At 35.9% G+C, this 20,000-nt stretch overlaps 1 protein-coding gene and 1 non-coding gene across 4 annotated transcripts in view; one reads left to right on the top strand and one right to left on the bottom strand.

Annotated features, from left to right (window-relative positions):
- Positions 1–20,000, top strand: part of ORC5 (origin recognition complex subunit 5) — a 74,813-nt gene that overhangs the window by 8,437 nt on the left and 46,376 nt on the right. For all 3 annotated transcript variants that reach the window (XM_032643764.1, XM_032643766.1, XM_032643765.1), the window contains 5 exons: positions 4,933–5,007; positions 8,289–8,400; positions 13,772–13,902; positions 16,630–16,678; positions 16,765–16,855. In XM_032643764.1, the coding sequence (XP_032499655.1) occupies positions 4,933–5,007; positions 8,289–8,400; positions 13,772–13,902; positions 16,630–16,678; positions 16,765–16,855 (458 nt within the window). The remainder of the gene's footprint in view (positions 1–4,932; positions 5,008–8,288; positions 8,401–13,771; positions 13,903–16,629; positions 16,679–16,764; positions 16,856–20,000) is intronic.
- Positions 3,599–3,705, bottom strand: LOC116759943. The gene has a single exon (XR_004351604.1). It is a non-coding gene; the product is annotated as a U6 spliceosomal RNA (small nuclear RNA).

Genomic DNA, 20,000 nt, shown 5'->3' with positions numbered 1-20,000 from the left:
GGACGTAGTGAAGACTAGAGCAACAAACATGCTTTAGGAAGACTGCTATGAAGGCATGTGAATTTGAGGGGATTGAAAGACATAGGCTAGATGGCTCTTGTAACTGTTTCCATTAGAGGAAATTTGGGCCTGGACTAGAGTTGGGGCAGAAGATGCAGAAAAGAACAAATGGAAGAGAGAGCAAAGGTCAAACTTGTCAATTATATATGGGGCAGGTCTGGGAAAGATGAATTGTTTGATTTTAGGTTGGCTAAGTTTAAGTTTTAGTTGTTACATCAATGTGAAAATAACTAGCAGACAACTGAAAATATATAACGTGTTTTACATTAGTGAGATTTTATAACACCTTAACCTTATTTTAAAAAATGATTATCTCTGGAATTGAAATTAAAATTTAATATAATACCTTCTCATAATGGCTAAGTTTATACTCACTGAAGGGACCACATCTTATGCATTCTTGCGTCTCCTTAAATGTATAAAACAGTTCCTTCCACATTTTAATTTTGTTCATTTATTTATGCAAATATTTACTGAGTACTTCTTATGTGCCAGGCACTATTTTAGATACTGGAGATGGAACAGAGACAAAATAGTGTCTGTCCACTTGTGGCTAATTCCTCTAATTGAGGAAGATAGGTAGTAAGCAAGTTAATATGTAGTATGTCAGATGTGGTACATTAGAGTAAGGGAGAATCCCCTGGGCGGGGGAGGCTAGTTATTTCTAAGTGGGGAAGGCAGAGAAGATCTCACTGAGATGATGATAACCGAGCTGAAACCTGAAGGAAGCGAGGGGCAAGTCATGAAAATATCTGAAAAAAGAGTATTCCAAGCAAAGAGATTTACATGAGCATACAGAGGAGACTGGAGCATGCCTGTGTATTCAAAGAATATGAAGGAGGCCATTTTGGCTGGAATATAGTTTAAGTAAGGGGGAGAGGGGTAATGTTGAGAATCAAATGAAGGGTACAGGTACATTTGATTCTTCATTTGAGAATCAGACGAAGAGTACAAGAGTACACTAGTGCAGGCTAGTGTTATGGGTTGATTTGTTTCCTCCAAAAATTCGTATGTTGAAATTCTAACCCCTACTACCTCAGAATATGACCTTATTTGTAAATGGGGTTGTTGCAGTTCTAATTAGTTAAGTTGAGGTCATACTAGAGTAGATTGGGCCCCTCATCCAATATGACTGATGTCCTAATAAAAAGAAGAAATTTAGAGACAGACACGCACATAGAGAAAATGCCACATGAAGATTGGAGTTATGCTGCCACAAGGCAGGGGATTACCAGGAGCTAGGAGAGGGACCTGATACAGGTCCTTCTCTGGAACCTTCATGGGAAGCATGGCCCTGCCAATAACTTGATCTTGGACTTTTAGCTTCCAGAACTGTGAGATAATAAATTTCTGTTGGTTAAGCCACCCTGTTTGTGGTACTTTGTTATGGTAGCCCTAGGAAACTAATACAACTAGTTATGAAGCATTTGTATTAATCTAGGCAAACAACATGTTGGCTTAGACCGGGGTAGTAGCAATGGATATGGTAAGATATGGACTGGATATATTTTGAAGGTAGGGTTGACAGAATTTTCTGATAGAGTGAGTGTGGAGGAGGAGAGAAAGAAAGAAGTCAAGCATGACTCAAAAAAAGTTTTTGTGCGCTTGAGGGGATAAGGTTGTCATTATCTGAGTGGAGAAAACTGCAGCAGGTGGGGTCTTGCTGGGGGAGAAGGAGTGATGAGGAATTTGGTTTGGGGCATGTTAAGTCCAAGTAGAGATGTTGAGTTGGCACTTGGATGCTTGAGTCTGAGATCAAGTGAGGTCCAACGTGGAGATACCATTTTGGACTTCTGAGCATACAGTAGTAGTACTTAAAGCTGTGAGACAGGATTAAGTCACCGAGAGAGTAAGTGAGTTAGAAAAGAGGTGAGGCCAGTGACCGAGTATTCTGGTGCTCCAGTGTTTAGGGGATGAAGAAATGAGGAGACAAGGGCTTCCCTGGTGGCGCAGTGGTTGAGAGTCCGCCTGCCGATACAGGGGACACGGGTTCGTACCCCGGTCTGGGAGGATCCCAACATGCCGCGGAGAGGCTGGGCCCGTGAGCCATGGCCGCTGAGCCTGCGCGTCCGGAGCCTGTGCTCCGCGGCGGGAGAGGCCACAGCAGTGAGAGGTCCGCGTACCGCGAAACAAAAACAAAAACAAAAAAAGAAATGAGGAGACAAGAAATCAGTGATGTACTGATGTCCTCTATAAAGAAAACTTGGAGAGTGCATAGTCCTGGAAGTTTCTCTAAGCTGCCCCTTTCCTGGTCCTTTGGCTAGAGAAAGTAAGGTTTTGGTTGGGGCTCTTGTGGTCTGTGCTGCTTGGCCTTCCTGTGTTGCCGGCTTCTTCAGCTCGACAAATGGGATATGTGAGGCAAAAAGACAACTTAGACAATTCCCCCTCTGAAGTGAGTTGTCATTCTTCTGGTCCTGAGGTCCCTAGCTGGTCTGCCTCCTTCTTTCCACCTTTCAGAGCCCCATTTGTTTTATATGTAATACTCAAGATTCTTAGTTTTACTTAGGAGGAAGAGGAAAAAGTGCATCTACTCCATCTTAGAAGCAAAAGTCTAATTTTTTTTTCTTAAGAGCAAGTACATAATGAAGAATTAATAACTACTAGTATAGTTTGGCACTGTTACCTTGATTTATGCTAAGATGACTCTAGTTTAACCCACCATTGCTTTTGCACCATTAGTGCAAATGTCACCATGATGAGAAAGGCATATAAATTTTTAGTATTATTATGAAAATAGTTTTGACCTCACCAACTTCCTAAAGAGTATCAGAAACAGCACACCCCCCTGCCCTCACCTCACAGGGGGCCACAGACTACACTTGAGAAACCAGTGATGTAGGAAATAAGTTGATCTTTCACTGGGTAGCATAGGCAACAAGATCACTGGTGGAGAGGGATTTAAGGAAATGAGTCTACCATATCAGAAGGAGGTCATTTATGTGGATTTTGAAATATCCAAAACTACAGGAGTTATATTAGAGATGTGATAGTCAGAAGCTATAATATTTAAAGACCAAGGAGGAAAGACCCCAGAGTGTTGGATGATTCCAACAAGTAGAGTTTCAAAGTTGTGTCTTTAGGGAAGAGGGAGAATCAATATTCTGCAAAGAGCCATGAGGAATAAGTAGGACCCAACTCACTTTTCAGGCCCAATGGATCAAAGTAGGCATTCAGTAAGTTATTTGTTAGATGACTAAACATTAGGGTGGAAAAGTTTGCAGGTGTTTAGCATAGAACATTATTTAGAGTAAATTGTAGAACGTTCAGCTAGCTAATATATGAATTGGTAAGTTTCAGCACTTGGGAAATAATGCAGAAAGATATCTGAGAATGTTTTCTAGTCAGTAAACAAGCTTACAAATCAAGTCTATTAGAATATCTTCAGGTAAATTATTTTTAAAATGTTTGAACTGAATTAAAATTTTAACTTCTTTGAATATTAGTTATTTGATAATTGCTCTTTTTTTAACATGTTTATTGGGGTATAATTGCTTTACAATGGTGTGTTAGTTTCTGCTGTATAACAAAGTGAATTAGCAAAAATATGGAACGCTTCACGAATTTGCGTGTCACCCTTGCACAGGGGCCATGCTTATCTTCTCTGTATCGTTCCAGTTTTAGCATATGTGCTGCTGAAGCGGGCACTGATAATTGCTTTTGAAGAAGGATCATTTATTAAAATACCATAAAACCATTAATTACAGTTGGTTAATTGTATCCAGTCAGAAGAATGAACTATTAACTTATTGCTTCAACTTTGTGTTTTGCATTAAAATGGGCATACAAATGGGCCAGTTTATTTGAATTAATCTGTGTCATGTATTAGAGAGTTTTAAAATGGAAATTGATGGGAAAATTGCAATTGAGAATACATAGTGGAGAAACTAATTTGTATCTTTTTAGTGGTAAATAATTTTAGCTTTATTTTGTCTAAATGAATTAGGAATGAAATATCTTAAGTTGATTACTCTCATACATTGTTTCAAGCTATCTATTAATCAATAAAACATAAAAAACAATTTGGACTATTCAGGGAAATAATATGTTCCCTGCATTTTAATTTTATTCCTAATTTAAATGATTATAATTTGCAACATAATCCCAGTAGCATTATCATAACACTGAACAAAAATTTAATCTTTCTTGGGGCTTCCCTGGTGGCGCAGTGGTTGAGAGTCCACCTGCTGATGCAGGGGACGCGGGTTCCTGCCCCAGTCCGGGAAGACCCCACATGCCACGGAGCGGCTGGGCCCATGAGCCATGGCCGCTGAGCCTGCGCGTCCGGAGCCTGTACTTTGCAACGGGAGAGGCCACAACAGTGAGAGGCCCGCGTACCGCAAAAAAAAAAAAAAATTTAATCTTAACATGATCGGTTTTCTAGTTAAACAGGGTTTAGTATCGAGTTACAAAGTTCAAGCAAGAAAAGTTTTATATGATGAAATTCAGAATTTTCTTCTATCTCTCAGGTCAGAAAGCTTTGTAATTATTGGTACGTGGTAGACATTTATCTTTTACTAAATATAATTAAAAATGCACATAGTTTTATTTCTTGTATACCTATAAGAAAAGGTCCTTAGAGCATCTTCATTCATTATCTTTTTGATGGTATATCTTTAAAACAAACCTATTTTAGTATAACTGTGACCCATTCTCTAAAATCTGGGTTGAAACATGTTGTTAGTAGTTCATTTTTTAACTTATTTGACCTATTTGAAATGTCTTCCACAAATGTAAATACTGTTTAAAAAATTAATTCATAAGTTCCATTTTTTTTAACATGGGAAGTTCAGATAATTTTGCATTATATTATGTAAATGTTTTGCTAAAGGGCTTTTAAAATCAATTTTGACACTGCTTTTTTTTTTTCATAAGGTTCTTGATAAAGCAGAGTATCTAAGAGATATGGAAGCATATCTTTTACCTGGATTTCTTAGGTTACAAGAATTGGTAAGTGATGAATGAATTCTTTTCCCCTATGGCCTAATCAGTAGAACTGTGTTGTCACATTTTTTCATTTTGCCAATTTGATAGGTGAGAAATAATCTCTTAATATAAAGTTGATATGCATTTCTCTATTACATGTGAAGTTGAGGATTTTTTCAAAGTTAAAACAATTTGTGATTTAATAAGACTTATTCTTCAACTATTTTAGCTTTTATTTTTGATTGTGAAGTGGCTAACACTGCTTTCTATTAAAAGATTTTAGGTGTTTGCTAGAGTAAATTGTGGGGATGGGCTAGACTTTGAACTGTCTGCATGAATTTTAAAATTTTCATTTCAGTAATCTAAAAAAAGAATGATAGGTCTGTTCTGGATCATCTGATGTTCTGTCTCATAGCTGCTCAGTTTTTGGAACGAGCTTTGTGTTTCAACTTAAAATTGTGTTGGCACTGAATAACACTAATTCTACTGTGATTGTCATGGCCTAATGAGAAAAGAACAGGGAGAGACTTACTATGTATATGTCAGGTGAAAGCCAAATAGTAATATGATGGCAACAACAGGCAGTAGTTTGTAGTGGTTTGAATAAAGGAAATTGGTGAGAGAATTCAATTTTTACCAATACTAGTTGCTATAGGAATGCTAAACTCAAAAGGACTGTGGCTGTTTCCTGTTAGTACCATATTCATGAAGTGAGCAAAGATTTAGTTTAGGCAAAACAGTAATGTTCATCATATTCAAATAATGTCAATTTAAATTTTACTGGTTTTATAGTTTTATATTTAACTTATAAATAAAAATATTTGGTTTTATGACTTTATAAGTACCTTGAGCATAAATAGTTTATACTTACTTAGTTTTATGTCTGTATTATTTAAGTATTAAGGAACATTATAATAAAAATTAAGTGAATATTTGGGGAGACAGTGCCTAGAGCATTTCCACCTTTGAAAAGTTAAGTATATTACTCAAATTGGAGAAACTGCTAGAAGTTCTCAACTGATTGCCACTGAAATCATTGTGTGCCTAAGGCTGACTCCTAAAATCCTTTTAGTAATAGTCTTGAGGGGCAGATGTGGAGAGGACAAGAGAAGAGTAAGTGTAGCTGTTGGTGACTTATCGTGGAAGTTTCCTCATGCAGTCTAGCCTTTCCCAGATGGATTAACTCTTGGCATTTTACTACTGACATCAGGGACCCATCCTCATTGAGTAAAGGTCTCTTTCTCTCTTTTAATTTATTTTTTGTTGTGTTTGTTTGCATAAATCCGTCCACTGTTTCCCATTGTTTTGCTCAAGGACTCCCTCTCTGGTAGCCAGAGTGCATTCTTGCTGTCCTCTCGCCCTTCCAGTAAAACTTACCCCACTGTTTTTATCTTGTCACAGTACTTAGACCTTTGATCATGCATCCTGTCACAGTACGTAGGCCTTTCACTTTTTTTTAGTTTTAATTATGGAAGTTATTTGAAGAAAATGAAAAGATTCATAGTAAGCTCAACTCCATCAGAAAAGAAAATTGTTGTTTTGATGTTTCTGAAAGCATACTTGATTTTTAAATGTGTATTTCATTTAAGAGAAATATAGCAAAAGCTTTTCACATTTTTTTATATTAAATACTTAGACTAAAATGAAGTTTAAATTATGATAGGTATCACTGTGCACTGAAAGTACTTCCAGATGAGAACATTACCCAACTTAAAATAGTTTTATTTATTTATTTTGTAATATATATATGTTAATTTATTATTAATATACTTTTTTTTGTTTTTTTGCTGTGTTGGGTCTTTGTGGCTGCGTGTGGGCTTTCTCTAATTGTGGCGAGCGGGGGCTACTCTTCGTTGCGGTGTGCGTGCTTCTCACTGTGGTGGCTTCTCTTGTTGCGGAGCATGGGCTCTAGCTGCGTGGGCTTCAGTAGTTGCAGCACACGGGCTCATTAGTTGTGTGTGGGCTCAGTAGTTATGGCTCACAGGCTCTAGAGTGCAGGCTCAGTATTTGTGGCACACAGGCTTAGTTTGCTCAGTGGCATGTGGGATCTTCATGGACCAGGGATCGAACCGTATCCTCTGCAGGTGGATTCTTAACCACTCAGCCACCAGGGAAGTCCTTAAAATCCTTTTAGACTGATAAATGCCTCTATTTTTTTTAACCTCTCAATATTTTTTTTTTAACAGACTTTATAAAATTCTTTTGGGTAATCATATTTTAAAGCAAAATCAACTCAATGCTTTGTAATCAAGATTGTGTTTAGAGCATATTTTTTTATCCTATGGAAATGAATTGAAGGATTCTTAAAATTAATAAGACAAAAGCATTTGAAAGTAAAAATCTTTTCCTTTCTTTCGTAAAGATGCTACATTTTCTGTGGAGTTATTAATTTATTGAACTCAGCTATCTTTGTTAGCCAGAAGTATATTTCTCTAAATAATGAAAGTTGGAATATAAGGTTACACATAAATTAGAAATCAATAAATAGTAAATCACCATCAAAGTATAGTGTAATTTATATATGAGACTGGGTCCTAAGAATAGTTATAGAACAAAACAAATATGTCTTGTTTTGTCAACTTGGGAGAGGTCCAAAAGAACATGGGAATATTAAAATTTGTGTTGAAAATGCCAGGTGTCTATAGATAAATTCTAGCATTAGAATTAGCATTTGTGGCCACTCTGTAGAAGGATAACATACACATTGAGCTTGTTCTCTTAATGTTATTTTTGGAATACTAATTATAATTTCTACATATATTTCAAAAGTTTTCTGTTTACTTAACATTGGTATTTTGGATACTCACACTTGTTTGTGTTTTTAATGTATACTCAACATCTTGAATATACATTAAAATATGCAACTGATATTTTCTTTTCTCTGGGTACTATAGCCATTTTAATAATGAGAGATGTTAAGTTTTGTCTTTTTTGGTTTATTGATGTAAAGCATGTGATTTCTTTGAAAATTCCCATAAAAAGTTCTTGTCTTAATCGTTCAAGCAGATGTGTTTCTTAATTTCTATAAAATTAGTCGTTGTGTGACTGTCCTAGTATTCATGGGTAACTGAATTGTTGATTAACCTAAAAGTTTTATGGAAATTCTAAGTAATTATGTTTGAAAATTTGCATACAAGGATGAACTCCTTGATTGGGTTTTCTAAATATGGCTTATTAGTATGCAAATAATTTGTTATATGTTGGAACTTTGCTGGATTTCTTTTGAAAGAAAAATTCAAATGGAATTACTGTTCTGATTAAGATTTTTTAATGCAAAGTTACTTTTATTTATCTCTCTTTTACAGACTGACAGAAATGTGACTGTTATCTTTCTCAGCGAGATTGTTTGGGAAAAGTTTCGTCCAAATACTGGATGCTTTGAGCCATTTGTCTTGTATTTTCCTGATTATAGCATAGGTAAATTTGAAAACATTGTTTTGATAAATGATATTCAGTAAAATAGTTTTTTTTGTTTGAAAGATTAAGCTAGCATGTTCAAATGGGAATACTTGGATGTTTTAATCTATTATGGTTTGCTGCCAATCTTAAATAAAATATTTATATTTCTGCACTTATAGAGGTTCTTGTATAATTAATGTTTTTTTGAAAGAGCAGTTCTCACATATTTGTAAATAAAGGTGTATTTTCACATTTTTTTAGTCACTACAGTAAGATGTATATATAAGTGGGATTGTTACATCCATACAAGTGAGATGTTTAGATTGGCAAAGCACATTAAAATTGTACTGAAATCTTTATATACCATGTACTTGAGTTAAGTACTATGTGGAATGTATCTTTTGATTTTATAAATCTCATTTTTCATTACTGTAACTCTTACAGTAGCAACTGTGCTAGCCCTTGTGTTTCTTATTTTTGGTTTGTGTTTAATCTTAAATTTCATAGATCCTAATAATTTTTATCTTTGGACGAATACAATAGTTTTTTTGTTGCTGAGTAGCTTTGTAGATTAATACTGTGCTGTTACTGTGCAAATATGATAGTTCAGATTCAAAGATCATAACTGAAGCATAAGATGGTTAGAGGCTATGAAAATATAACATTCCTTGACCTTGGCCTTGAAACACTATCCCTGTGAACTGATCAGCTACAAACATTCATTATTAAGATTAACACTTTTTTGCCTGTTTTCACAAGAACAGCGATCAGGTAACACCTCCTGCCTTTGATAATTGAGATAACAAAAAGGAAACCAAAATAGATGAAGGGAACCCTTAAATTTTTAATAGCTCCTCTTATACGAAAAATCACAAGGAGAAGAGAAAAGGGTAGGAAGAAAATGAATAAATCAAAGGATTTCATAAAAAGAATTTCTTTGTACTTCTGTTGTGACCATTAGATGTTAAAGTTTTTCATGACCCATTTTAGTGAAAAATTATTAAAAAATGCTGGTATTCAGGTGAAGTTGAAATTAAAGTATGCTATAATGAATTGTAGAATTTGATTAAATTTTATAAAAAATAAGGATACAAAGCTGCAGAGATGGAGAGAATTTGAGGACATAATTAAATAAAGTGACCTTGCTAATTTTAGAAAGTGTAAGCTAATAGATTTTTTTAAAAATAAATTTATTTATTTATTTTTGGCTGTGTTTTCTTTGTTGCTGGGCGCGGGCTTTCTCTAGTTGCGGCGAGTGGGGGCTACTCTTTGTTGTAGTGCGCAGGCTTCAGTAGTTGTGGCATGCAGGCTTAGTAGTTGTGCCTCATGGCTTTAGAGCGCAGGCTCAGAAGACGTGGTGCACTGGCTTTGTTGCTCCGTAGCATGTGGGATGTTCCCCGACCAGGGCTTGAACCCATGTCCCCTGCATTGGCAGGCAGATTCTTAACCACTGAGCCACCAGGGAAGCCCTAAGCTAATAGATTTTTGAAAAGTGTATAATGTGGAGCCAAGTTCATCTGATTATTAAATTTTAGAGCCTTTAACATATTAGGTTTTTTAAAAAATAATTCAGAAGCATCATAATCATACAAAAAAACGTTCAAAAAGGAAGCATTAATTGATAAGCCAAATTATAGTCAGAATAAGTAAGCATGGAACCAGGGCAAAAGGATAATCTTAGTGTCTAAGTCATCCAATCATAACTTGGTACATATGTCATCTGTAGAAATATGGTATCTGATGTTCAGGACACCCTTTCCTCTTAGCAGTATCACTAGGGCCCTAATTTGGATTTCTTGTTTTCTCTCTCCCACACGTAGACTGCTCATCTTTTGGTAATGCTTTGTTTTTTTTTGTTTTTTTTTCTTCAGGTGGATTATAGTGCAGTTGATCAGGTTTTTGGTTTAGTTATTGAATCAATCAGAATAAGTTAAGTTATTCGCTAGTTAACAATCTGAAAATCTCAATGACTTATAATTTCCCACCTCACAACCTTTGTGCTATTTTTGTCCTACATTTAACATATACATTTATTATAAACCTTATAATATATTACTATTTGGGCTTTACAGAAATAAAAAGGCAAGGTGGAAGATATCTTTTATTGTTTATCCTGCTGGAGATTTGTTGAGCCTTTTGGATATGTGAGTGTATAGTTTTAACTTTGGAAAAGTTTCAGCCATTATTTCTAAAAATATTTTATCTGTGTCCTGTTGTTCTCCCCGACTCTGCTCCCCACACCTTTTTCTGGGACCACGTTACATGAATGTTAGACCTCGTGATATTGTCCTGCTGAATCTCTTATTTATTTATTTAAATTTTACATCATTTTTTGTCCTCAGTGTTTTACTTGGGATAGCTTTTGTTTCTGTGTCTTCAAGTTCAGTGACCTTTTTATCTACAAGTGTCTAATTTGCAGTTAATCCAACCCAGTGGAATTTTCATTACCAATCTCATGATGCTTTTGTTTTCCGTTATATTCTTGAGCATGTGAGCATGTTTATATTAGTTGTTTTAATGTTCTTGTCTACTAATTCTACTACCTCTTTCATTGTGGGGATGTTTCTATTGACTGATTTTTCTCTATTATGGGTATCCATTATACTTTCACATGTGTTTAGTAATTTTTGATTGAATGAGAGGTATTAAATTTTTTATTGCATGTTGGACTTCTTTTCTAGTTAAGCATTTAAATCACTTGAAGATACATGTGACCCTTTTGAGATTATTTTTAAGCTCTTTTGGAGAGAGGGTCTAGAGTAGCCTTTATTCCAGGGCTAATTTTAGCCCTACTTCTAAGATATAGTCCTTTTGGGTTCTCTGCTGAATGCCCCATGTATTTAGTATAGTTTCTCCATTCTTACTGGTGGCAAAATGAACAGTTTATAGCCCTGTCTGCACTCTGGAAATTGTTTGACTTAACAGCTCTCCAGTAATTGTTTTTTCCCCGGAAGTTGTTCTTGCTTGTCCTTTTGAGGTTTTACTCTATGCATATGAGTACTGGTATTCAGCTAAGAACCAAGGGCAACATCTAGGCAGATTTCTGGGGCTCTTTCTCTGCATAGCTTCCTTTTCTCATGTATTCTACCCTGCCCATTCTAGCTACCTTAGCTCTCTCTTCTCTGATCTCTGTCTTATCAACTCACTGAGATTAATGGGCTCCTTTTGGAATTCTCCTGTACCACAGTTCTAAAATTACCTCTAGTTAGAAAGCCTGGCTGATGGTAAGACTCACCTCATTTCACTTTTCTCATGTATCACAGTCCTTTGTTGCCTGTTGTTTGATGTCTGAAAATAATTGTTTTCTATATTTTGTCCAGTTTTTAGTTATTTATAGGAGAGTATTTCTGGACCCTCTTACTCCCTCATGACTGGCAACAGAAGTCCCTCTCCATGTTAGAAATGGTTCTTGGTGTGTTAGACCGTATTTTGATAGTGAAATTTTAATACAGCAGGGGACCCATCAAGTGCTTTCTCCTTCCCTTTATTTATGACCTGCTAGTACACTGCTTTCAGCTTTCTGTTAGAGATGGGATTTTTAGTAAATTTGACTGTTAGAGCTGGTATGGCTTCCTTAATGTTGAGTTGTACTCTGAGAATTTGTCTGTAGCCTGTATAACTAAGCAGCTGTTCTACTTTTGTTGCAACCCAGTGAGAGTTCTAATTCTTAGAAGACTGTAGTCAGAACTGAAGTGGGCCAGTGGTCATATATAATCAACTCTCTTAGGAGGTACTGAGTGTCACCTGGAAGGGATATCCAGAAGAGAGTCAGGAGGAGCTTAGGAGTGCAGTCTAAGCTGGAGACTTAACTGGTTTCCAGGTTTCCTCATCCGTGCATTTAGAGACCACCTTTTTGCCTATGTATGTTTGTCTGTCTGACCATTGATCCCTTTCTTCCTTGCCTCCCTCCCTTCTTTCTTTCATCTATCCAGTTATTTGTCAGCTTTTATTGGATTGGCCAAAAAGTTCTTTTGGGGTTTTCTGGGTTTTTCTGTAACATGTTATGGAAAAACGTAAACAAACTTTTTGGCCAATACAATATATAAATATCTTTATCTCTAAGTTTTAAGGCACCTTTAGAAATTTTTAGTGTATCAAATATTTGTTTTAAAAAGCTTAGTAACATTAAATTTAAAACTCCTGTTACATGTAAAAATACATAGACTCCAAAGTCAAGTTTTGGACTTTGTGTATTTTTTTTCAGTGGTTGTGATATTAAAATACAGATCTAGTAACAGTCTCTATCTGAAATTCCTTCAGGATAGCATTCTAGGCATGAGAATAGGCTTTGAAATGTTTTTTGGGCCTTTGTTTGTTTATTTGTTTTTTTGGTTTTGGCCAACTGCCCTGTTTAAAAGATCCCATTAATATAGCTATTTCTAAATTTCTGTATATTAGTATCTGTTGATAGGCCATATATATTGTTATGTACCTATATCTAACTGACTGTGAGGAATAAGACAGTAGTTAAAATGAAGGCTGATGGTAAATGGGAGAGCTGTCCATGGTAAAAATACTCACTTAAAGGGATTCTTAGACAAAGGAAATTGACATGATCAGAATATCCCATGAGAATTTTCACTTGTAAGTATTGTGAAAGTCTTGAATCCTATGGAACTGGGCTTAAAGTACTAGTCATGTTCAAAGAGCTCTTAACTGAGAAGTCTAAAAGAGACCATTGCATCAAGAAGTCAGAGGGAATTGCAATAAGGAATGAGTGAATGACTGATTTATGTGCTATAACCGGGAAATTTTGAATAATAGGTGGTTTCTTTTTAGTTTTAGCTGTGCTTCTACATATATTTCTAGCAGGATAAAATATAAGTTAGGACTCTAAACATGTGATACTGTATAAGGAGTTTAAGGTAGAAGAGAAATAAAGATACCAAAGTTGTAGGAAGAAAACACATTTTATAAAAAAGGGAATGACATAGTAAAGATGAAGATTTTCATTAAAAAAATCATGAGTTCTTTCCATTTTACAAAAAATGAGCATTTTCCACTTTGGTGGTAGTTTATGTAGTACCGCTTATTTTTATCTAGTTGATTTACTTAATTGTTAGAAAAATAAGTGGAATCCATACTATTTTTTTGCCCTTGATATTGATGTTGCCTGTTATAAGGTTCTTGTGATTTTCTTTAGATGTCATTGCTTCGTATTTGTCTTAAGTAAAATTTAGTAATTTTTCTTAGAATGTTAGGTTCATAATTCTTTTACCTCAGTTTCAAAACTTGTGTTACTTTTGCATTCTAATCTTGTAACTGTTTCATTGTTCCTGATAATTGCTGAGCCTGTGTATTTATTGTTTAAACCTTTGTTATAAAATGCTAGAAGATATAACTAGGGTGATGGGTCAGTCATTTCTGTTCATTTGTGTCCTGTGAACAGGTAACCTTCAAAAGATTCTGTCCCATGATCATCCTCCAGAGTATTCGGCTGATTTCTACGCTGCCTACATTAACATTCTTCTTGGAGTTTTCTATACCGTCTGTCGAGATTTGAAGGAGCTCCGGCATCTGGTCCGTGCTCATTTTGCTTAAAAAAAATGTTCATCTTTTAATATTTTTCCATGAAGAAAGGGTGTGAGATAGGCTAGAAGCTGAAAATTTATTCTGGAAATTTGGATATGGCCTTTGGGAGCAAATACACCCTAAGAATATAGAAGTCAGTGGGTTAGTACAAACTTTGACCTGATCAGAGACCTTTGTCTTTTTAGTTGTTTCTTTTCATACATCGTTAGGAGTGTTTTTTTAATTTCCTCCTCTCTCTTTTCTCTAATTGCAGAAAATGTTGAACTTTATTAAAATTAAAATGAAGATTAACAGAAAGGTGGTGTGAAAACTTAAGCAATTTTATATCTTTTTGTTAATTTTTTGTTAACAGATTGTTTCAGGTTAATGTATGTATTGATAGTGGTCTGGAATCTAGATGAATTTGAATATGGTCAGAAGCTTTATATAGGTGTTTCATTAGCCACTGACCTTGAGTTAGGAATCTATATAAAGGATTACTTTGAATATTTATATAAAAGATTACTTTAAAAAGTTTTTAAGGGCTTCGCTGGTGGCGCAGTGGCTGAGAGTCCGCCTGCCGATGCAGGGTACACGGGTTCGTGCCCCGGTCCGGGAAGATCCCACATGCCGCGGAGCGGCTGGGCCCACGAGCCATGGCCGCTGAGCCTGCACTTCCGGAGCCTGTGCTCCGCAACGGGAGAGGCTACAGCAGTGAGAGGCCCGCATACCGCAAAAAAAAAAAAAAAAAAAAAAGTTAAAAACATTAGAATAGCTGTTTATACTTCATAGGCAGTTTGGAAAATAATTGTATTTACTTTAATTTTCATATTTAATTTAATTTTTACCTTTCTACTTTAGTTGTGGTGATCTGAAAAGGAGGAGGCAAGAATATCTGGTTTCACTTTTAGAACCTTTTATTAATACTTAAGGTCTTATCTCCATGTAAGAGAAAATGGTAATATATCTAAGGCTAGAAAACAGTTGCTTTCAAAGGAACAGATTCTATATCTCTTGGTACATTTTCTTTGCTTTGCTCTTTTCTTTGCTCTGAAAAGTATTACTTAGAGGGATTCAGTGTGTATTTGAGATAGAATGTAGGAGAAAATGACCATTTAAAATTGTGTTCTGGGGCTTTCCTGGTGGCGCAGTGGTTGAGAGTCCGCCTGCCGATGCAGGGGACACGGGTTTGTGCCCCGGTCCGGGATGATCCCACATGCCGTGGAGTGGCTGGGCCCATGAGCCATGGCCACTGAGCCTGCGCGTCCGGAGCCTGTGCTCCGCAGCGGGAGAGGCCACGGCAGTGAGAGGCCTGCATACTGCAAAAAAAAAATTGTGTTCACATTTAGTATGTTGTGGAACTTTTAAACTTTAGGCCTCTTCTGATTTAGTTGTACGTTTCAAGCATCTTCTGAGTAGGGAAAAAAACAGAAGACAAGCTGTTCTAGTTCAAGCTCATCACTAACATCTCTCTGGAAGTTGTATGTCTGAGACTCCTGGTGCCCAAGGGAAATGACAACAGGGGGGCTTACAGAGAGGAGCGAGGATCAGTGCATGGTCTCAGTGTGAGATGGAGTCAGGAGCAAATACTCATCCTTTGTCCTTCCTGGGAAATAACTTGTAGCTTCTACTCCTTAGCACTGATGTCCTTGAAACCTGGTGGGAATCTGTGCTGGCAGCCATTTCAAAGTAGATTATAAAGTACAAGAAGGAGGAATTATTTAGAGAAACTATTAGTAGGAAAAGAAAATGTGAAATTTAAACATGGTTTTTATAAAGTCCTTTGGGTTTCACTGAGGAATGATTTTATTTAGGGACGAGGTTACAGCTTTTTATGTTGTTACATCATATTCATAAACTTGAAGCTTGAAGTATGGTTTAAGTCTTTACTACTACTAGTAATACTAATAAATATAAGAAGTGATCTTTAAGCATTGGAGAAAAAATAGTATAGTGTTCTATTTTTCTGAGTATGTAGAACACAGGATAATAAATATATGTTGTCCTTTTTCCTTCAGATGGATATTATTATTTGTTTTAAAGTTTGTAAGTGGCATATTTCTTAAGAGTTTAATAAATCATCTGCAGAATATTCTTTTTAGGCATCTTTTCTATGTATGTGCTTTTTTTAATATAATAAATTTATTTATTTATTTTTGGCTGCGTTGGGTCTTCGTTGCTGCACGCAGGCTTTCTCTAGTTGTGGCGAGCAGGGGCTACTCTTTATTGCGGTGCACGGGCTTCTCATTGCGGTGGCTTCTCTTGTTGCAGAGCGCAGGCTCTAGGCGCGTGGGCTCAGTAGTGGCTCGCAGGGTCTAGAGTGCAGGCTCAGTAGTTGTGGCACACAGGCTTAGTTGCTCCGTGGCACGTGGGATCTTCCCAGACCAGGGCTCGAAGCTGTGTCCCCTGCATTGGCAGGCAGATTCTTAATCACTGTGCCACCAGGGAAGCCCCTATGTATGTGCTTTTAAATTTGCTTTGGGAATTGTTATATTTCTTTATATTTAGAAGCTGATACATTAGGCAGGATTTAGCCAGTTAAGGAATATTTTACATATTGTTTTACTGTTGTTATTGATAATTGTGGTTTTATTGTTGTAGTAATAAACTATAATAACATTTTACTTGAGCCAATTATATTGAAATAAAATTGCCTGAATTCTAATAAAATTTTTACTTGAAAAATAATTAATTGTGGTAGATAAGTGCTTTTTTCTTTTTTTTCCTTGTTTATAGGCAGTACTTAATTTTCCTAAATATTGTGAACCTGTTGTTAAAGGAGAAGGTAACTATAATTTTACTATAATAATATTTCTTTTGAAAAAAGTTTCTGTAATTTTAAATTATTGAAATTTTCTCTCTTTGGAGTAGCAAGTGAACGTGATACTCGCAAACTCTGGAGAAATATTGAACCTCATTTGAAAAAAGCCATGCAAACTGTTTATCTCAGGGAAATATCAAGGTAATTTTCTATTTAGTATATGTGTTTTTTCTATATTTGGGATATTCACTAAAATGTACATGTTTTCCTTTACCTTCTTCACATTGGGCAAAAACTCTTGTGCTTTGAATCATTTCTTATTATTTTGGGAAGGACAATTTTTAGCCAGTATGTTACACAAGGCATATTTCTAATAATTGCTAATTTTTTAAAATCTGGAAAGCTACAGGAAAATCAGTTTCAGCTTTGTTTTTTATATTTATGTTAGATATTTGAATGGTATAATAAAAAATTGATTATTAAAGAAACGTATAAGTCAAGTCATAAATCTACATTTGTCTGTTATTAGACTTTCATAGTAATGAAGCTGCTTAGGAGACATGGTTGCACAGACATAGAGTAGTGAGAACATAGTTCTGATTTCCAGCTTAGCCGTTTTCTGCCTATGAGGTCTTAGCAATTCACCTAAAACCTCTAGACCTCGGATCCCTCTTCTAACAGTCCTTAAAAGATTTCAGTAATATATGTGAAGATGATTTGTGAATAATAAAGTGCCTTATAGGTGTTAGGTTTAGCCTACATTACAAAGCAACATAGGAAGTTTAAAAACATCAACGCTTTTGTCTTTTTTCACTTTCTAACCAATTTTGTTATTTTTCTTTCATGAATACCTTATTCTATACTTTGTGCTTGATTTAATTAGCTGATTATAAGAATATAATAGTTTCTAAATAAGTAGAAACATTACAAAGATATTATTATTCCTCTTTTTAATAATTAATGACAATGTTTGGAAGTCACAGAATAGAAAAGCTTGTGATCTGATCTTTTAAAGGTAGAAAAATTTGGATGCTTGTTAAAGTGACTCTTACATAGTAATAGAAGGACTTCCAGTTTCCCATAGGATAGTGTTGGCCACCTAAATCAAGTTCTCTCCACAAGGTCAGTATTTGCTTTCCTTACTGACCCTCCACAAGGTCAGTAAGGAAAGCAAATAAAATCACTCATAACCCTTGCCTGCAATATGACTAGGAGTCTACAGAGCTGACTGTAAACTTCAGTTTATATGTAAATAGTGAAATAAATAACTGAAGCCAGCAAAGCCAACGCTGGGGCTTATGCTGAAGTGAAAAGTTAAGCAAAGACTATAAGGAAAAGAGGAGAGGACAGTGGCGACAGGGGATGGGGTCGACTTGTAGTGATGAAATACAAATGAATCACCTCCAGAAAGAGAGTCCAACCCTGAGTGGGATAATACTGAGAACAAGTGAGACCCGAAGGATTAGAGCACTGGCTACTGAAGAATCAAAAGGAAGTGTTTCAAGAGTATGTAGACAAGAATTAACAAGGCAGATTTGGGAAAGTACTGTTTTTGAGGGGAGATGGAGAGGTGATTTGGAAGGACATGGCATCTGGAGGCTTGGTGGTGAAGAATGAAGCAAGGGATGGAAATTAAGGCAAAAATATGTCACTTACAAAGGAAAGTGAATCTAATAAAGCAAGACAACAAGTGAGCAACATTTTCAAGAAACTTGAGAGAGGATGTGTAAGCCAAGGAATTTTATATCTAGCCAACCTATCATGCAGGTATCGTGGCTATAGAAAAACAGTTTTAAACATGTGAGAACTCAGGGAACACTATACTCATAAACACTTCCTGAAGAGTCTGCTAGTGACAGTGCTGGTGCAATGGAGATGACTGGGGAGACTTGAGCAAAAGGAATGATGAGCACCAAATTTGATTAATTTTAGCTCAAAACGAAAAGATGGGAATGAGGGTAGAAGAATACTATGTATATGTTACATACTTTGACAGGATTGGGAATAACACAGTTACAAAGTTAAAAAATGGGAAAAGAAGAGAAAGAGAAAGGGCAAAGTAGAATAAACTCATTGTTTGCTGTACAGGTAAAAGAGGGTGTCAGAATAATTTAGAACCTAAAACTATTAAAAAAAAGTACTCAAAGAAGTCTCACACCCCATTATTCCTTTCATTCCTTTCTTAAGCACATATATAATTTCTGATTTGTACTCATTTTCTTTTACAAGGATGCATATATAATGTAACATCTTTATATATGCAATTAATATATAATCTTTAGTATGTTTCTTTCACAAAAAGGTATAGAACACAGAAATAAGCATTGCTAATTTGACCTCCTGCCTTACCGAGGCATTCTGAAAACTTTTTCTTTAATGGGGTACACCCATTTATATTTATTGATAGGAAATATATATGTTTTATTAACTGTTGTATTAATTTGCAGAATTTCCTATGTGGTTATTTTCTTTGTCTTTTTGAAAAAAAATTTTGGTATTTAGGGCAGTTTGCATTTTTGTTCCTTTATAATAATAGCATATATAATGCCCTTAGTTACCTTTTTGTCACACTGTGACATAAAGGACCAGTGAGACTCTCCAATAGTGTAGCAGAGAAATGGCATTCTAAGCCTGGTGATACCTCCTGGTCCATTTGAAGTTTCTTCACAGTAAATGACTCAGCTGTTTTCCCTGCTACCCCTAACCTCCATTCACCTGTATATAATAAAATTTTTACTAAATTAAAGAACAATAATCATCACATATTTCATATTTTCTAATTGAGATTAAATAATTGGGGTAAGCAGGGCTTCCCTGGTGGTGCAGTGGTTGAGAGTCCGCCTGCCAATGCAGGGGATGCGGGTTCCTGCCGCGGTCCGGCAAGATCCCACATGCCACAGAGCGGCTGGGCCCGTGAGCCATGGCCGCTGAGCCTGTGCTTCTGGAGCTTGTGCTCCGCAACGGGAGAGGCCACAACAGTGAGAGGCCTGCGTACCAAAAAAATAAATAAATAAATAAAATTGGGATAAGCAGAATGAAGAAAAGGAGAATAAAGCTATAGAAGGTTAGATGCTCACTCAGTAAACTGTTTTTGGGAATATATGTTGGTTTTACAGCTTTTATAAGCAATTTGGACAGATTATGAAAAAGTCTCCAACCTTGTTCCCTGGTAGTGGAACTAAGAGCTGAATCCTTGTAGAATGCCTGCAGAGTTTGTGTTATTGACTGGCTGGGTGTCCTTGGGCAACTTAACCTGTGGGCCTCAGTTTTCTGATGCAATGATACTTTAAGAAATTGTTACGGAGTTTAGAAATGGTGTATAACAATTGTATTTAATATGATAACT

Source organism: Phocoena sinus, chromosome 9 (genome assembly GCF_008692025.1).
Source record: "Phocoena sinus isolate mPhoSin1 chromosome 9, mPhoSin1.pri, whole genome shotgun sequence".
NCBI lineage: Eukaryota > Metazoa > Chordata > Mammalia > Artiodactyla > Phocoenidae > Phocoena > Phocoena sinus.
Note: the sequence above shows the minus strand (reverse complement) of the source record. Positions and strands in the feature narration are given on the sequence as shown.